Source organism: Buteo buteo, chromosome 21, assembly GCF_964188355.1.
Source record: "Buteo buteo chromosome 21, bButBut1.hap1.1, whole genome shotgun sequence".
NCBI lineage: Eukaryota > Metazoa > Chordata > Aves > Accipitriformes > Accipitridae > Buteo > Buteo buteo.
In genome coordinates this window covers 23,157,538-23,177,595 of record NC_134191.1, presented here as the reverse complement: position 1 = coordinate 23,177,595, position 20,058 = coordinate 23,157,538, and the positions used below count along the sequence as shown (strand labels likewise).

Genomic DNA, 20,058 nt, shown 5'->3' with positions numbered 1-20,058 from the left:
ATCTGACTTCCTATGTTTGTTGTTCTCTCCTTCAGACACATATTTATGCTCAAACATATATCTTCACTAAAGTCTTATCACATTTTTAATGCAGATTGCAGTGTATCTTACCTACAAATGTATAAAAATCCAAATCATTGGTCTATTTCAATTATATTAAAAACAGATTTCTGTAGTTTAGAGCACTCACAATGGGTAGGCTGGCTGGAGAGCTAAAGGTGATAAAATTATGTGATACTGCATATAAATACTTCCGTGGGTGACTATCGCATGGTACTATTAAGAACTGGGTACTAAAAATGCATACAGTGAAGTCACTACTTTAAGAACATATTGATACTGTGAGAATATTTAGCATCAATCTTTTGGAGAAACACGGTTTCGGCAAAAACGTGTACAGTCTTGCAGTGTCCTATAGTGTTTACAGAATGGCAAATAACATCCATTTAAAACAGATACAGCTCAAAATACAGTAAGTCCCTTAGACACACTTTTTCAACAGCAAGAAGTCTAACAATATAGTTTATTAAAAACCTTTTGTTTCATACTGTTCCTATTTCAACAGATTACAATTTGCTACTGGCAAATCATTATCAAATTATGAAAAGATTCTAGGCAGAATTTCTTATTTTACTTGGGTCTAAAGTCTATAAAGCAATTTATTATTCCTTTTATCTCTCACTTCAGTCTCATTACTTTGAAATACACCTAACCAAAATCCATTATTTCCTTGCCAATTTTTCCATTTCCTTTCTATTAAGACAAACTTTAGAAGAAAACATTGGCTTTTTTTTTTTTTTTTTTTCAATATTACCTATTCAACCAAACATGTTAGTATAGGTTACATTAAGCTTCAGAGAAGTTTCTGTGGTCTCTTCAGAGATAACGGAGAAAAAAGAAAAGATTCAATCGGATTCTGAGCACAGGGGACAGGGACGGGACAGGGAATAACACCAGTCACAATCTGTCCAAATTTGTAGTCAGCATCTCATATACACCAAGTTGCCTAAAATAACGCTAGAGCATGTAAGAGCTTGTTTAGATAGAGCAATACGTAGTGTATGGAGGACAAACTGTTTTCCACTAAAAGCTTTTTTTTTTTTAATATCTCATCATAAAGGTAATCCCTATCATGTACCGTGTTTTGCTATTTATACTAATATAGCCAGGCATTACACATGAGAACAGTATATAAACAGAAAAAAAACTCTGCAATTTTTTCTTAGATCATCTTAAAATACTAGCACACACATTGTCTGGTACAGAACTGTATCAGCTGGCCATTTCGGAGAACAGACATGAAATACAACTTGCATGAGATTGCTGTATGCTACATATTCAGATTTGTTAACACATTACGTTATATACTTCAGTTAGTTCAGCTGCATGTCCTTGTTCTCAAGTTCTGGCCCAGCGTGGACTTAAAAATCGGACAAAGAACAATACAGCTCAATGAGCTATACTTCCACCCCTTCAGAAAAACACATTCAGTTGCTCACACTTGATGAGGAGACAAGAGTTCAAAATAAACTTTACCTTGCTTTGCAGAAACTCACGTTGTTTCACCTGTGTGCCTGAGTGTATCCTCCCAGCCAGCAGAGAGATGTGTTGCCTGTGCTCATGGCAGCCCCTGCTTTTGCCTGCATCTCTCTTTTAATTATGTTGCTATTTTGATTGCAAAAGTGGAGAGCCCGTAATGCAGAGTTGAAAACTGCAGTGTGTGCTGGGAAGTAGTACTGATCTAATTACCTGGTTGTAAGAAGCTGTGGAAGCACATACTGTCTTCATGTAAAATCTGTGTGCCAGCTCCTTTTTGGAGTACTAGGAACTCAGTTCATAGGCCATAACTAGAATTAGACTGCAACATATCCAATTTTTTTTAAGATTCAGATGAAACTTCTCACAAAGATAATTTTGAAATGTGAAATTTTCATATGAAGCAAAAATTAAAGAGAAACCAAAGTAAAATCTTTATCACTCTTGCTCAGTTTCAGGGGCTTTAAGGAACCTGTCACCTTCTTTGAAAGATTACAGTGTTACACCAAATGCAAGGTTGTTCTTCCTTTAATATTAGGAGTTTCTTGTTGCAAAAGGCACAGCAGTTCTTAATTAGCATTTAAAATTAATAAAAGTAACTTATTATACGTCTTTTCTTCCTATATAAAATACATATATTGATGAGATTACCTTTTCTTTACACTCATTGCCTGAAGGCATATATCTACATTTAGCCATTTGGTCAGTCTTAAGAACTTAGGCCTTTCTAAAAATCAGTCTCCTTATACCTCTGCAACATAGCTGTCCCTTGCCTTGAATTGCTTTCAAAAACTTCTCACCTTCAGCCCCTAAATGAGTGCCAAGGGATCCTTTCAATCCCCCTCCCTCTGTGCAATCACTACTAGTTCCACATTTGCCCATGCCCTGGGTCTCCCCCCCCCATTTTATATTCTGGCTTTATGCTTTATAATAGTAGTAGTGTGCTTTGCAATGCCAGGAGGCTTGCAAGAACACTGTCCTTCTTGACAGTGTCATGCCAGAGGACTAGAGAGAGCTCTGGCAAAGCAGTTGCCCTCATTTATGCATTACTAAAGTCTGAGCGACACCCTCTAAAATTGGAAAACTTGCTAACCAAAGACATAGACTGAATGCAGTGAATACTGCAGTTACTAAATCAACACATTACTATCAGATAAGATAAAACAGAATTCTAGTTCAACTGGAGTTAGGAAATACTAATTAGTTATGCACAACTGAACCATCCCTACTGAACAGAAAAACTGCAATGAATTTTTGTTGTAGTACACAGATTGTTTGGTAGTTACCGCTAGACAAAACAACCGCAGATATATTTTAAATTGAAACTGTTTTCCACCTTCTAGTAAATGCAAAAAACCCCAAGAAACCCATTCTGCTCACTTCGGTAAATTTTTGTATTATAAAACAGCATTTTTCTGCACTATGACAATACTGTTCACATTAAAAACAGTTATGATGAGCAATGTTTGCTCATAAATGACTCAGTAATTTTAAAACCAAAAGTTTGCTCTTCATATAGCATTTGTCCTGGCCATTTGGAAATTATCTCTTGGGCCCATCACAAGATGACTAACTACAAAGGCAGTAAACATTACAAGAAATGCATAATTCTCTGGGAAAAGTATACACTGATACTTATTACAAGATTTGTCCTCAAAAACACAAGAACAAAATTTTTCTACTTGATTCTTTTTATAGTTTCATCACTGCTGCCAATGAGTCTTATATTCAAGCTCTAAAGCACAAGACAGACAAAGCAATAATTAGTTTTCAATACTGAAACAGCTTTCTAAATATTACACATAAGCTTTTAATAAAGATAATAATCTGTATACACAGCTTTTTGGCACCTTGCCACCGATGTATGGCCTCTAATCAATTGCTTGTTCAGCACTGAATATTCAGTACATTTTGTATACAAAACTATATGGTTATTTTCCAAGGAAATTAAATACATTTTAAAATAAACTTATCTAGCTGAATATTTTGGATGCTTAATGCGGACTAGTAGCTAGGAAAGAAGAATTAAAAGAAAAGGTTAAGCAAGCTGCCTAGATTTTAATTTAGCTCTGTCACTAGCCTCTTGGATGACCTTGAACAAATTACTTTACTTCTTAGTTTCCTCCGTTTATAAAGATATCAACAAAGATACCTAAAGCTGTAAAAAATCTTTGAAGTCTATTGCATAAAATCATTATTAAACCTAACAAGAGGTTCTCGAAGCCTTCCCCTCCCCAACAGATCCATGAAGCCTCTGTGAATCAGATGGTTTTCCACTACATCTTCAAATACTTTGTAAGGTTCTCAACTAGATGTGTTAACTCAGAAAAGGGTTCTGGACATCAGTGAAGGTATTGAAAATGTCTGTTCGGTATGCAGCTGCAGTCAAAAAGAACATGACATTAAAATGCATAAAGAATAGGCCAGAAAATAAAATAAGCTTTTCCAATACTTTTATATAAATGAATAGTACTGTTCCATTTGAAGGAGTGTTGCTTACAGGTCACCCCTTCTTTATGGTGATATTCTAGAATGACAGAAGGTTTCAAAGATAATTGGTAAAAATGATTGCTAGCTATTTGCTTTCACCTTTGGACCAAAGGATCATTTATTGTATAAAGTGACTAACAGAAAGTATTCCATGAGAACCAGAACCAACAAAGACCACTTGTCATGGATTTGTCTCTGGTAGTTGACTACAAGCTTTAGTCTGTTTTCATTTTTTTCCTACACTTGCCACTAAGGCATGTATAAAGCTACTAGCTGGTAGAAAGTCTTTGGTATCAGCTTATTTTGCAGTTTTGCCTTTAGTAGAAGCCCTTAGAGCTCTCTCTCATCTATGTAGCCGCAAGTTTCCAAAGAACCTGTAGGAAAAGAATTGTCTTTCACAGCCCTAACACATCTTTGAGAGTGTTACTGGAGAAAGGAGGATGGTTTGACACAATGACTGCATTTGCTCTCTTTCCTTAAGAAGTCAGATAATAAAACATGGTAAAAAATATACAAATGAGTACAGATAAGTTAATTCTCCCATTTCGCCCCTATCCTATACCACAAAAGTAAAGAAACTGAAAAGGAGAATTTCAAAACTTGTAATAGGACAAACTTCTTAAGGCAAGAAAATGAAAAAAGAAAGCGATAAAACTAAAATCAAGATTAAAAAATGCAAACAACACTTGAGCATTGATCTATATGTAGACTATCCTATATGATTCCATTAGCAACAATAATAATGTCGGGTTACTAAATCTCAGACTTCAAGTATGAGACAGTCTCTAATAGAAATAAAACATATTAGAAACAAAATGTCCTTTCAGTGCTAGAGGTAAGAGGCAATATCCTTTGCTGACAGAAGAAGGTGCTTAGTGCTTCCTCTAGCTCTTGCTAAAAAGAAGATACTGAATTAGTAGGATTTCAATGTGATCCAGACTGAAATTCTTTTGTTTCCCTTGAAACTGCAATCTAAAAGCAATAAATACATTTTCAACTTAAGACAAACACAATGCAGCTCAAAACATTACGAAAACAAACACCCAGCATATGATCTTCCTCCCAGGATTAACGTAAATCAAGTGAAGCTGTTTCTTAGGAGGCTCTGAGAGACTTATTTGGTACTGTTTTTCTTGGGGTTTGGTTAGTGTATCACATGATAGCAGCTCTACGTACCTCATCTTGCTAAACTGTACGTCAATGCATCACACCAGACAGGGTAGCTAGGTGGTAGCCATCAGACCACTGAAATTCATCTGTTGCCAGTTCCAGTCTTCCAATATTTTTTTTTTTCAAATTATCATCCATGTTCCATTTTTCCCCATATAGTCAAATTCTACAGCAGTTCAATACACATCAATATCAATATCCATACTCGAAAAGGTATGGAACAAACTTTTCTGCATGTATTATCAGAATACACATACATATACATTTCAAAATTTATTTTAAAAACTTCAGTTACAAAACTAGTAGCTTTTTGGAGGGGGAAAAGCCACTACAACAACAAACTGTTCTTTCTAGAACTACTATATATCCATGTCACATACTATGAGAAATTAAAAAAAAAAAAAAAAAAAAGAAAAAGCAAGCAGGCATGAGTAACCTTGTGTATATTTGTGACTGCATCTAGTCTCCTACCTGGAATGCTGTTGGTAGCATTCACCATGCAGAGGTTTAAAAGCTTTACTATTGATGACAAATAGTGTTAATTTGGGGTGCATTTATCAAGTATGTAAAACATGCCATGTTTATAATACACAGGATGGCTTCAGTATGTATAGAAAAATTCTACCAAAACCAAACTTTATGAACATATGCAGTTATTTAATTTACCAAGCAAAAATCTGTGCACCGTAGAATATTAAATAAATAGATGTATCTGCAAGGCAGTGAGCAGTGTCCATGGATGCATCTCCATGACGTAGGTACAGAGGCTGTCTTAGTCCGGCAGATACAGCAACCTTTTTTTTTTCTCTTTTTTTTTTTAAGATAAAAAACAACCACAAAATCAAGCATAGAAGAAAAAACATAGGAAATTTAACAGGCAATGCTATTTTAACATTAATCACGTTTGCTGTAGATAAAAGCTTACATTTTTGTTTCAAGCATTTTATTAAAGTACCATTTTAAATCAAATTGTATCAAATCATAGAACTGTACAAGTCCATCTAGACAGTAAGGCTATAAATTTGAGAAGCTGACAATAAAATCACAAACCCACAATCCATTACTGAATGATGTCAGTATTACAAACACATACTTGTTTTACTCCGTATTATTTTAAGGCACTGTTATGACCTTATATACCGTAATTCGCAACAGTGAATGAGACAATTCACAGCTTGATGTGTAAACACACACGATAGGAAAACAAGTTAGCGAACGATTAATAGGTATACATCCTTCCTCTAAAATACAGCATCCACCAGAGTCGTACGTGATAAAACAGGTCTGAAAAAGCCATAATCTCTCCTACTGGCAGCAGCCAAGCACAGGAAGAAACGTGTTGACGTGCAAGTTTTATGTTTTGTAAATCCCACATTTTTCCCGATGACAGTGGAAGCAAAACGCCCACCCCAAACAAAACCTGCCAAGTTAATTAACCTAATCGCACAAATTCACCAGGGTAAGGTAAAACTGAGGGCTGGTCCTCGATACCCTGAAGGACCTTCACCCAAACACGTATTTTAGTCGCTGCAACAGCAGCAGCGGGATCTGCCTGAAAACAAGCCCGCTCATAAATATGAAACAACACGCGTAACGCTACAACCACACGCAGTTCAAAACAGAAATTCGTGCCTAAGACGCCTAAATCCTACCTGCACCTCTACGCGAGTTCTTTATTTCGCTAAAGAACGCGGGGCACGCTTTTTCAGGGCGGTAAACGTTTTATTTCGCGTTTCGACGGACAACGGCTTTTTCGTTCCTAGTCAGGCGCTCCAGGCAGGCTTGCTCCGTCTTCCAGTCCGTAACGCTTCGCTTCAGCCGGGCGGCGGGGAGGCTCTGCCCGGCGGGGAGGCTCTGCCCGGCGGGCCCTCCCGCCGCCTCCCCCGGCCCCGGCCCGCCGCCCCGGGGAGCCTCGCCGCCGCCAGGTGAGCCCCACGCCTGCCGGGGAAGGGAGAGCGGGGACGGGGCCCGCGGGGGAAAGGGACCGCAGCGTGAGGGAGGGGAAGGACGGGGCGGGAGAAGGAGGAGGAGGGCGCCGAGGAGCATGCAGAGGCGCGGGGGCACCTACCAGTCCGCGTGCGGCTCGTCGATGACCAGGAGCAGCTTGAACTTTCGGCCGGCGGCGGAGGAGACGGCGGAGGAGGGATCCACCAGACCGGCCGAGGCCGCCGTCTGCTTCACGGCGTTGGAGAGGGAGCTGAAGAAGCTGCTGCCCGTTGACTGCTGCTGCGGCGGCGGCTGCTGCTGCTGGGGGGGGGCCGACTGCGGCGGCTGCCGGCGCTCCGCGGCCGGGGAGGCAGAGGCAGGGGCCGAGGAGGCCGAGGAGGGAGGCGGCGGCGGCGGCTGCTGCGGCTCCGGCCGCTGCAGGTCGGTCATGTAGCCATTGGGCAGGTTGGCGATGAAGCTGCTGTCCGAGAGCCTGCGCCGCAGAAAGTTCATCATCTGGCCGGGCGAGAGAGACGGAGAGGGAGAGAGAGAGTGAGAGGCGAGGCTCTGGCGAGGAGCGGGAGGCGGGCGCGGAGCCGGGCGCCGCGGCGGGGCTGTGCCGGTCCGCAGGCGGGCTCGGTCGCAGCCTCACTGCCGGCCGAGGCGGGAGGCGCTGCCTTCACCTCAGCGGCGCGGCCGGCGGCGGCAGAGCGCGCGCCTCGCCGCTCCCGCCCGCCTCTAGGCGGCAGCCGCGGGCGGCCAGGCTGCGGGGAGCGGCGGGGAGCGGCGGGCCGCGCCGCCCTCTCGGGCTCGGGCTCCCGCCCCGCTCCCGGGGGCAGCGGCACAGCCAGCGGGGCTCCCTCCTCGGCGCCCGGGGCCGGAGGTTACAGCCCGAGCGAGCGGCCGGCTAAAAGCGAAAAGCCCGCGGTGGCGCGGCCGCCGAGCTGGGGCAGGGCCGAGCGACGGCCCGCTCGGTAACGGCGGACCGCGGGCGCGGCCCCGGGCACCGGCGACGCGGAGCCCCAGAGCCGGGGAAGGAGGCTGGGCGAGCCGCGGCCTCAATTACAAGCACGCGTTAATTTCTCGTTGCAGCCTAGACGCTAACTGCCCCCATTTCGCAACCAGGAACGCGGGGCACGGGACAGGAGCGGCCCTCGCAGCGGAGCGGGCTGCGGTCGCGTTCAGCGCCCATCAGCGCAACGACGGCTAAAGAGGGAAAAAACCGGCGGGGAAGAGCCCTGTGCCGGCTCACCTCACTCTGCTAGCAACAGCCGCGGTTTAAAAAAAAATCTCCGGCCTGAGAATCGTTTGTTCGGCAGCTGCCCTCGGCGTAACCACGGCAGCGTTGCGAGGGGAGCGTTAGCAACGGCAGAGACCAGCGCAGAGCTCTGCTGCGGCTGCGAGAGGAGGCACAGGCATTGCCACATTCACAGCCCCCCGAATATTAATGAAGCCTCTTACTAACAAACAGCGGTGGTGGTATTTATTTTATAATTTAGAAAAAGAGTTTAATGAAGGTCAAGTGCTGTGCAGCATCAGGCAATTTTACATCGTCATGGAGACTTAAGGGTACGTTTTCATATCCAAAAAACTGTAGGCTTTCTTTAAGAGTAATTGGGATTCTCTTTATCCCCTGAGAGAATCAACATCTTAACATAAAACACATAACTCGGCCTTCACTGTATGACATACGCTTTTATCCAAGATAACACATAACTGCAAATCATTTCGCAGTTCATCTCTACAGGCCATACTGCATGTAACAGGTGGTCCAAGATACACACAGCAAATTCATGCAGCAATTTCTTTTAAAGTTAGAGATTTGATAAAGCTTTCCTGATGTTAACACTTTCACAGTTTAAAGTTTACACGTTCAAAGGCAGAACTGCATAGGATTCTTTAACGAATCACTGAATTTAGAAACATTCATATATTATGACAGAAAATTAAATAAAATATCAAGGCTATTAAAACATGCTTACATTTTAAACAGCATAGTCACACTGGGGGAGGGAAATGCTCACTCTGCCAAGCCATAATACAGGCCACGTACAGATGAAGCTTTCTGCATTAAGGGCACAGAAAGTTTAAACAAGCGGAACCATCCTGAGCTACGACTGCAGTTAGAATGTCCCTGTCATTTCACCAATCCGTGGCCCATGCTGCCAGAGAAGTTGTAGAACTGCACTTATATCTACATAAATTTAGGTCTAGTGGGATCTAGAGAGAATAATTTTCTCTCAGTAACGGTAAGAAATGTTGGGGCTATTCATATTTCTAAAAAGCTTGTACATAAGCGCAATAACACAAGTTAAATCATCTACAACACATGACATGGAAGTCACTTGTAGACAAGAGCTAGAACATTGCAGTTCACCATGGCAAGTGCACATGTACCGTTTGCACTGATATTACATGTGCAAAAATAATAAAAGTCACAAGACCGAAGAATTGTTTCATTCCTCCTCACCTGAATAGTTGTATCAACAATCCCCCCCTCCCTTCTCATCTAAAAAGCAGGAGGCCAAGGTAAAAAAAGACTGTTTATACTTTTGAAAAGTTGAGGGTTTATGCAATATAAACTCACTTCCCTCTAAAGAGATTACCGAAAAACACTCTTAAGCAGTCTGGTAGTGAAAAATGATATTTAGGCTTTTTAAGAAGGGTGATCGTATAAAAACACCTGCCATTGGACAGACTGCTTCCTATACATACTCAGGACCTGCTTATTTTACTGGCAAAAATCAGTCTTGCAGAGCCAAATTAACCACAGCAGAATGAACTGTGTCACATTTTGCTGTGCACCTTAACAGAATTATTAACCAGCTCTCTATTACAGGGCTGAAATCTATCTTCAGTGTCAGCTGCACTCTTTGTTATGAAGTCAAGATACATGTAGCAAATGGAAATTATAGGGAGCAATTTGAATGTCAGGATCCATTACTATAAAACAAAATAAAAAATGATTAAACAGAGTGGTTAGGCTGCTCAGATTTCAGCGATGCCAGATCTATCCCTGTTAACATATTTGTGTGGAAAACATCTGCTTTCTGATTGGTGAAATCGGATTCCTATCCGTAGTACCTTCTTGTATATTCTCAGTCCAGCCAAACAATTACTTATACAGACTGATTCTAATTGTAATCATGGCCAACAGACTCTCCGATATGGTTGCCCTTTATGGTTTCACAAACTAATAGAAGCTTGGGTAAGTAGCAGAAGCCTTGTTCACCTACCCTGTGCACTCAGAAGATATTATGGCTACACAAAATGCTAGAACAGAAGGTATTTCCTGGTTTATTCATTTTGAATGCGCTGTCTCTTCACTATGAGCATTTTCTCAGAAATTTGTACTTGGGTTTTTTTGTGGTTCTTTTTTTGTGTGTGGTTTTTGGTTTTTTTTTAAACATCTTTACCTTACCACTATGCTGACTAAAATTGAAAAAAATATCGATCAATCATCCTCAAATGCTAGACTTCAGAATTTAAAAAAAAAAAATCCCATAAAGTAACAATGTAACAACCTTATAAATTCAAAACTGCACTAAAGGCAACTGGCAACTGAATTTGGTCAAAGTCTCAAAGAACTTGGTCCCTAGTGCAGAACAACAACAACAAAAAAAAGCAGAGTTCTTCACGTATTGTTGTTACTGTGAATGGAAGACTTTGTTCAAAGAGTATCAGTAGAATATTACAGGGAGCTTGCTAAATTTAATAGTACACAAAACTGTGCCTGAAAAAGAACAGCACTTTTTGTCCAACATACTATTCATGATACTTCAACACCTCACGACACATTTGTGAGATAATTCAACATGATTAGAAAGTGAGGCTACTGAATCACTGGTGTGTTAAATGACAAAAAGAGTCAACATCAAAGCAGCGAGTACAATAGCAATTTTAAATCCAGTTTTGTTTCCTAACGTTGAAATCACAACGCAAAAAAAAAAGATCAAATTACTGGGGATTGGTTGTGTTGGCAAACTGAAGAAACGAAGAAAAAGAAAGGATGAAGCATCCTAACTAGTACACTTCCACTTAGTTTCATTAGACAGCTTCACTGAATTCTCCCAGCACTCCTGCTGTTACAATGTCCCTAAAGCAAAAACATGTCAGCTTTCTATTTCTGATCTTTCTTGCACTTTGTTGTCCAAGGTGGCACAAGTACAGTTAAACCATATGAAGATATGACAGAAATAGGCACACCGGGAAGTAAATGCCTCAGTTATTGCTTTAGAAAGGACACAAAATCAGCTTGATTCTCCCTTCCCAAATCTAGGCTGTCACATTTTGATTTATGAACATTAACAGAGAACACAAATTAACCAGAATTGTCTTTTGTCGGATGGTCATTTAAACATCTAAGTTTTTATTACCTAGACTCTTCCCTTGGTATTAACATAATTTTCTTCTGATATGCTTACCTATGTGTGTTTTGAATCATGTTTGAATTTGACTTCCAATTTACAGAAAGTTCACAAAAAAATGTAACTTGAAATAGTAACTGAAAATATTTGCAGGGTGCTATGCAAAATTGTTCAGTAAATATATTAAATAAAACACAGAGCGCCCTTATGTTTTCTGTCAGGTTAGTAAATATTTATCTGGCCTTTAGTAATTTCACATTTTATGAGCATACCAATTCAAACAGTTCTGTATTGGCAAGAAATACACTGTACTAATTCGTCTGGCATTCAGAGAGGACCCGGTGGCTGTAACACTATGTAAGGAGGTAGTAAAAAGCAACCTCCTCTGCTCCCGCTCCTGCCCCTGGAGAGCAGCTAAGAGCCACTAGCACTCTGTGCTCCCTAGACAGAAGCTTCTCGCCTGCTCCCAGCTACCCCAAAGGAAGGACATGAGGAAACGCTGTAATCTCCAAAGTGCTCAGTGACTGAACTGAACTCACTTGTGCCAATGTCAAAAGGTACATTATGTCTCCTTGTCAGTACAAAAGTCAAAGACTCTGGCAGTATTTCCTTAAATTTGAAAACACATAGCATTCCTGAAAAGAAAATTATCTACTATATTATACATCCTCTGTGCTCAGCAGTCAATTAAATCTTATCAAAAAAACCATGACAATTTATGTAATAAATCATAATTTATTAGAGACTAGACTTTTACCTTTGCAAGCTTTGAACATGGGTGAATTCGTACTGCAGAAGAAGGCTTTTTAGTCTGATTAATAATGCTTGCCGAGATGAAAGAGGAAGTTAAAAAAAAATCTGTGTGTGACATAAGAACAATTGGTAATAGAAGCAGACAGGTTACAATCTATATGAGTGGTAACTGTAGGCCAAATAAATGATTACAGGAGATATAAGGCTGTTAAAATAGTTTGCTGCTACTCCAAAATCTGAAGTTATAATAGCAGAAACAGTTATTTTTCCATTATCCTACTAATAAATATATGTTACCCGATTTTTTGGTTCAGTATATCCTGTGTTTTAAGGATCTTTAATTTTTTAAATTTTTTTTTAAATACATTGATACAAATACAAAGGAACTTCAAGCACTTTTTACCATGTAATTAAGGCTCAAATACGGCCAGCCTTACTCAATCTAAACTTTTGTAAAGGCTGAAGGCAATCTTGCAAATATTTCAGAATTCAAGCCACAAAAGTCTAAATAATTAAATTTTAAACACAATTTATAGCAAAAAAATTCAATAATTACACACATGGACTGACAAATTGAATATACAAAGTAGAGGCATGTTTAATACATATCTTAAATTTATGTGATAGTATACATATATTAAAGTATATCTAAAATACTGTTTACTGGCATTGTATTTCTAGATGAATGCAACAATAAATGTGGTATGCCTATATGACCTGCTATATTTCTTGTGTTTTCTATTCTGTTGGTTTTGAAACCATAGTCTTTATTATACTACTAGTCTCGGAAAAAGGTAGTTTATTTCTTTGCATCTCATTGAGAAGCGTTTCCTCTCACAATCCAGAAGATTGTTTCTATATCCATTTGCTTTCTGATTTCCTGTAATCTGTATCAGTCTCAACTAGCAAGACACATTTACTGTTTTGCAGATAAGTAAACACAGATCCTTCTAAACAAACTGTTTACAAACTACACATACTACCTAGGGATAACCCTATCTGCAAAACTTGGACATGTCTCACTGTTGAGAACCACCACTATGAAAAGGAACAAACAGTAAATGTTATAAGTAACAAAAAAATAAGACTTACAGCCACAGAAATACACTGGAATTTGACCAAGACTGAAGAATAAACATATTTCTAAAAACCAGAAAAATATAAATTCCTCATAGGCTATACTTAAGGTATTTCTCCCTACTACAGTGCAATTTAGAACTTTACTTTCTTTGCTATCTACAGAATAAAATTAACAAGGAACACTATACAAATGCTATAGAAAAAGTACAGAAGACAAAAAATGTTCATCTGCTATGAACAATGGAGCTGAAGGCTTAAGGTATACTAGATACACATATGCATACACTCAGAGGTACTGTGCTTACACAAGAATGGACTTTTTTTTGTCCCTCAAAACCAGAATATCTTCCTAATCAGAGAAAACCCAACAATTATAAAGAAAATTTTCGTTCTCCAAATAAGAGGCTAAAGAGTATATGAATGTCCTCTGAAGATCAAAAAGTCTGCCAGCTAAATCATACATAAACTCAATTTAACAGATACAGAAGTGTTTTTAGTCTGTTTAAGGTTTTTCTTCTGCAAATTTTTTATTTTTGTTATGAAATTTAGAGTGTAAATGTCCTACCATTCTGACTCATGTTCTAATTGACTGAATAGATAAATGTGAGATCAACAGCAACACAGTTATGTAGTGAAAAATAGACCCAGGACTGGCTTCTAATGAAAAAGAATAAAGCACTGTAAATCACAATTCTAGATGAAATGCAGCAAATAAAATGTGGCATTTACATCCAATCTGGACTTCACAATAAAACTGTAATTTTCTTTTTAAATGACTTATCAAATGATTAAGACAAATGCACATTTACCTAATTAATTGGCTGCTTTCATTACCACAAATTAATTTTGAATACCATGTATGTGAAAACCTGGTAAGTCATTAATGTGCAACACGAGCAAAGAATGGAAAGGATGACAGCACATGAGCTAATACAATTATGCTTTGTTATTAATTTTTTTCCTCAAATTAAAAGCCAGTAATATGCAATATGCATAGGATTCAAAAATTACCTTTCACCTCACCATTGTCAATGAATGCTGATCTATTTTATAAACTAAGACATTAAAAAAAGTCAGCCGCAATATAAAGAATTAAAAGAAAACACAACTTCATAAGTAAAAGTTAAACAATACAATGTAAATCTTACACATTATTGCATGTATGTTTACACATAGACACATATATATGTACAGATATAATTACATGCATTTTCACTATTTTAGAAGTTTGAGTATGCTGTATAGTTTTCTATACTACAATATCAAAAGCTCATACCTCAGTCCAGGAAGCAATAAAGTTAGGCAAAATGGTACAAAGTAATTACTCCAATTACTGAGTTACATAAACTATGCCTTCAGAATGGCCTTTCCCAAACATTTCTTGAAGAATTGTGAATACAACAGAATCTGATGCAGTTTTCTAATAAGGCCAAGTGATGAAGCAAAAGCCATCCCACATTCCAATGTAAATGCATGCATACAGCATCTCTCAAATTGCCATATCCTAAAAGCTAAAAGACTAAAATATCCTCCAGATAAAAAGGGGGGGGGACACCAGAAAAAAAATTACTTCAGGATTACTTGGTTCACAGATCCTTTAGCTATCACTGTATTTCTCACTTTTACAGCAAAACTGGAACTTATGATTAGCAATCAGCTGACTATATTCTGCTGGCAAAATACTATCATCCCTCCTTTGCCACACTGGAAGCCAGCTCAAAGTCTAGAGCATCCTATTTGACATACACTTGTCTTTTAAAATTCACTTTCAAAACATGAAGGCCATATTTCTATGTAATACAAAAGAACACAGTATAACATATATCTTACTGACAAATACATGGTAATACTAGAACTTCAGCTGCAAGGTTGAGAATCAGAGATTTACAGGAAAAGTGTGGAAATATGTACCTATGATTTCTATTCTTATTAAAGAAACAGTTTGTAGGAACAACTGTATTCAGAGAATAATTCGAAACTTCTGGCAAGTCTAACGGAGGAAGACAAACTTCTCTCTGTCAGTCTTTATAGTTTAAGGCCTTAATATAGAAGAAAATTTTAGTCATTTACAGCAAAACTGCATTCTGACTTACTACCTTTAATACACTGTGTACAAAACAGTGCAGGCCTCAAAACTAACAGAAGTACTCAGTTTCAAATTCTTTTTCAAATTACCAGATGTCAACATTTCAGTCACAAATCATCTCCTAGAAGACAAGTCACAAATACTAACTACATCATTATTTATAAATCAAAACTAAATGAGTTGGGACTCCTAATTAAGGAAATACACTATAAATTCCATGATCAAGATAACAAAAGTTCATATTAAACCTGTGGTTTGATTTCTGTCCCTCAAATGTACATAAACTGCTTTTTAACCTGAATGCTCGTGGCTCTCATACTTTGTACAACAGCACTGAAGATAACACGTTACTAAAACATTTTTAGATATTTTTTATTTTTTTCAGCAATTAAGACTTATTAATTCCTAACAACTATTTTTAAAACACAGAGACTGAATGTGTGCCCATAAGCATTACAGAGATTCACATAACTTCAGTCATTCTCACTGTGATTAAAAGCAGCAAGCCCATATTTAAAGCTGTTAGGCCTCTTTTGTGTCACTTCTTGCAATGCTGCCAAATACACTATTATAATCTTTTTCAACATTCTACATAGGTTTTGTCACATCTCAGTTCATGGGTTTCTTCAGAAAATTATTTCTATTTTGTAGCTTGTAGTGAGTTTATATCATCCATTTGTTATGCAATGAAAATTATGCTTAAGAATTTTTAGCCTAGCAAGAGAGGAAAAAAAAAAGAGGGCAAGTGATCTGAAAAATCTAAAGAATAAGTTTACTATAGTGTATTGTACTGTGAAACAGTTTGCCTTGTTGCTCATTAAAAATCATGTGAATTGGACAAACTACTGTTCAATGAACAGCCAAAAAAGATCCTCCTCTTTTTTCACAAATATGTAGAATTTACATGGATTCTCCTTTACAAAGATTTAGAAGCCTGAACGTCCTTTTACATAACCGCAGAGTAAGGCCAAGTGAGAAAGGACCACTTCTCTTGCATTGGAGTTGACTGTGTATAAGCTGATAACTTTGTGGTAAATTCTTGATTAATTCTGTCCAATAGAGCACACAATAAATAGTAGTCCAAGGTACTTGCTGTTATCAGGTAATTTTCATTTTGTGTTTAACCAGAGTAACTTTACTACTAAGAAAATTTAATATTGTAAAAATCATTCTGTAGCAAGTTCTGTATTGAGGGAAGCACTCTGTCATCATCTGTATAATGATCATTTATGCCCTGAAATAGTCTTATGGCCTACATCACTATAAAAACATGACCATCTAAAGAAGCACAGCTGCTTTAGTTGCCCCCTAATGAGAAAACCTTCTATTTCAGAGGTTCCTAATTTCACAAGACAATTGAGAAAAAGCTCTGTTCCAGTCCATACTTGCTGGACTCGTTATAAAGACTAAGCAATATTGCAGCACAATCTCAAGCATATGTTCTACTCTACTCTTGGATGTAGAAGCCGCTAATAATCAGCTGGACATGAAATACATGTCTGAATGCTTTCTAAAAGCAAATCTTAATGATGTTCCTAGTTAAAAATATCTGAAAAGAGCTATACAAAATATGGATACCAAGCTACCTGTGTCCTGGTTTCAGCTGGGATAGAGTTAATTTTCTTCTTAGTAGCTGGTACAGCTTGTTTTGGATTTAGTGTGAGAATAATGTTGATAAAACACTGATAGTTTACTTAGGCTAAGTGCTACTTAGCAACATGTTAAGGATTTTTCAGTTTCCCATGCTCTGCCAGCAAGCAGGTACACAAGAAGCTGGGAGGGAGCACAGCCAGGACAGCTGACCCAAACTAGCCAAATGGATATTCCATCCCACGGAACGTCATGCTCAGTGCAGAAACCGTGGGAGTTGGCCAGGAGGGGCAGATCGCTGCTCAGCATCGGTCAGCAGGTGGTGAGCAATTGCATTGTGCATCACTTATATTTTCTTGGGCTTTATTTCTCTTTTTTTAATATTACTTTTCATTACTATTATTATATTTTATTATTATTTACTGTAGTTATTAAACTGTTCTTACCTCAACCCACAAGTTTTACTACTTTTTTTCAATTCTCCTCTCCATCCCACTGGGAGCAAGGAGGAGTGAGCAAGCAGCTGCATGGTGCTTAGTTGCTAGCTGGGGTTAAACCACGACAACCCAATATATCTTTGTATTGTCAAGAAGAATAGTGCATCACAGTGACATGTTTATATGATGTTGTGAATTGAACTTAAAGCAATGGTTGTTAATGTGCTGTAACTACTCTTAAAACTGTCACATCAATTTTTAGATTTTATCTGTTTCATTAAGTGCTATACTCCTTTCAGAGACCACGAGTGAATGAAAACTGAAAGAAATCTCCTTTCCAATATGCTCTTTGAAATCAATAGGACTAAAAGAAGAAGGTGCAAAACAGAATAACATGTTTAGGTCTTTATCAAGATTTGAATGTCTTGGTAGCAAGTCAGGAAGACTTTCTAACTTCTACTACATTATAGCTATTTCATCATGCAGTTGCATTACACTAATCATACGTTTTAAATCACTCTAAGGGTAACTGCACTTTAAGCATTTGATTTCTTAGAACCATTTTGGGGTTTCGAGATTAATTCTTTTTCTTCTACAGAACTGAAACAGCAAGAGATAATCTCTGATGTTTGACACTGAGAAATGCTGTAAGACTTTTTTTAAAGTTATGTAATAATTCCCTTTCCCATCCTTTACAAAAGTGCTATGCTAAAATATTCTTATTCCTATTATTTCCAGTGTGAAATAAAAAACTAATATAAAGTACATAAACTTTATGTTATATTGTTCCTGCTTACACAATATTTCTTTGCTTATAGGGATTAATATTAGAGCTTGTTTAAAGTAATATAATATATTATGGAACTCCCCAAACCTTATATATCTATGAGTTACACAATCAGCCATTGACCTTTGCTTGGTTGCAGTTCCTTCTAAACTGTTCACTTTAATACCTTATATTTAGATTTGAACATAAAGCATTTTGCAATGGTCTGGGATGAAAAACCTAACCACCTGCCCATTCACAGAGTAACTATTACAGCTTGTGAGTGAAAAATCAAACCAGAGCATGGAAGAAACAAGTGAAATGTCATGAGATGGGGAATTAGAGTTGAGATAAGAACCCTTAAAGAAGACTTTCTCTTAAAGCAAGATATTATATCTTATTCAAAATGCATTTAGCTGACTTATTTCACTGATGTTAGCTCTGATCCAGAAATGTGGGCATCACTCCAAGGGCATACCTCTTTCTCTGCCATCTGTTACGACAAGGAGAGACATTCAAGTTATACTCACTTCCCTCCCCCAGTAAATAAGTAAATAAATAATTTTGACAGCTGGCAGGACATTTTCCAGGAGAACATTGCAGTATGAGAGCTGCCTCCTCCCACAACAGCTGTTCTATGCTATAGCATACAAGGGAACTCATTGTGCAAACACGGGGGGATTACTCTACAGTAGGAATCCTAAAATGATAGTTAGTTGTGAGACAGCATCATTTTTGCCAACTGTGAAAGCTATGGGGGAAATTTTTACTTCAATGCCTAAAATCTTATTTATAGAAAAATATTTAGTATTTGCCCTGTGTGGACGGCAATTTTAACTTTGTCAAGGACTCATGGTGCTTTCCATAAGCTGCTTCTTCACATACCAAAAATCCATGCATAAATATTGATGCTAAATAGAAGGCAACGAGAGCAACAGGAAAAGTCAGATGCCTACACTTTGCAAGAAATCTAGCTTTATCACAGAATTTGACAAAGTAGTTGAAATTACCTAGTTTTATGTGTAATTAAAATGAATTTTCTTTTGAGACTGCATATTTTTCACAGAAATTCCCATATTTTGGTTCCATATACAGGGAAAAGCTCCAAATTCAGGCAGAACAGTCAACAATTTAGATTAGCTGAGTCACTGTATTGTAGCAACAGTCCTCTCTCAGTAGGAAGTAAATAGATTAGCTAGCCTTGTCCAAGAGGTGAAAACATCACCATCAAGGATGATTAAAACCAGAATCCAAAAATCTTGCATCTTTAGTACCAAGGACATTCAGTTATATCTTTATAAACATAAACAGCATCTGCATAATATAGAGCTGATTAACTGATGTGGATCAGTAAAGGTTAAGTCATAAAAATAGACTAGTTTCCTGCACACTGTAGGAGTTTCAGTCAATGCTGTATTTATGCAGTAAATTAACCCTTAAATTTGATGTGTCTATCTCAGGTATCGTTTACTGGGCTATTGTTTACAGCCCTCAGTTCATTAATGAGGTAGCACAGCCTTGCCTTTTATCCAGTAGTGAGTCTGAAGGCTCACAAATAGCTCTGATTATAACCCTTAATAAAAAAAAAAAAAAAAAAAAAAGGATGATTAATTTGGTTGTCTGAGTTACCTGGTTCGAGTGATAGCATCTTGCAGCATACACGAAGCTTCTAAGATTTAATGTATTATTACAGGAGTGGTCATTCACTAGTAGTATTAAACAGTATTTGTGTTCTTCAGCAGCTGCTTCTCTATGGTTTCTTCATGTTTTGTGAGAGAAGTGGATCTCTGGCAATGTATTGTCTTTTCATATGCATTTATGATTTAGATGGTTGCATTACTGTAGTACTGCATCATT

The 20,058-nt window shown here is 38.2% G+C and overlaps 1 protein-coding gene across 3 annotated transcripts in view; it reads right to left on the bottom strand.

Moving 5' to 3' along the window:
• SYN2 (synapsin II) overlaps positions 1-8,164 on the bottom strand; it is a 191,677-nt gene extending 183,513 nt beyond the window's left edge. The window contains exon 1 of one of the 3 annotated variants that reach the window (XM_075053289.1): positions 7,265-8,164. In XM_075053289.1, coding sequence (XP_074909390.1) covers positions 7,265-7,638 — 374 coding nt within the window. In that variant the 5' untranslated portion in view covers positions 7,639-8,164. The remainder of the gene's footprint in view (positions 1-7,264) is intronic. The other 2 variants (XM_075053288.1, XM_075053290.1) reach the window with 2 other exon arrangements.
• Between the last annotated feature and the right edge of the window lie 11,894 nt (positions 8,165-20,058).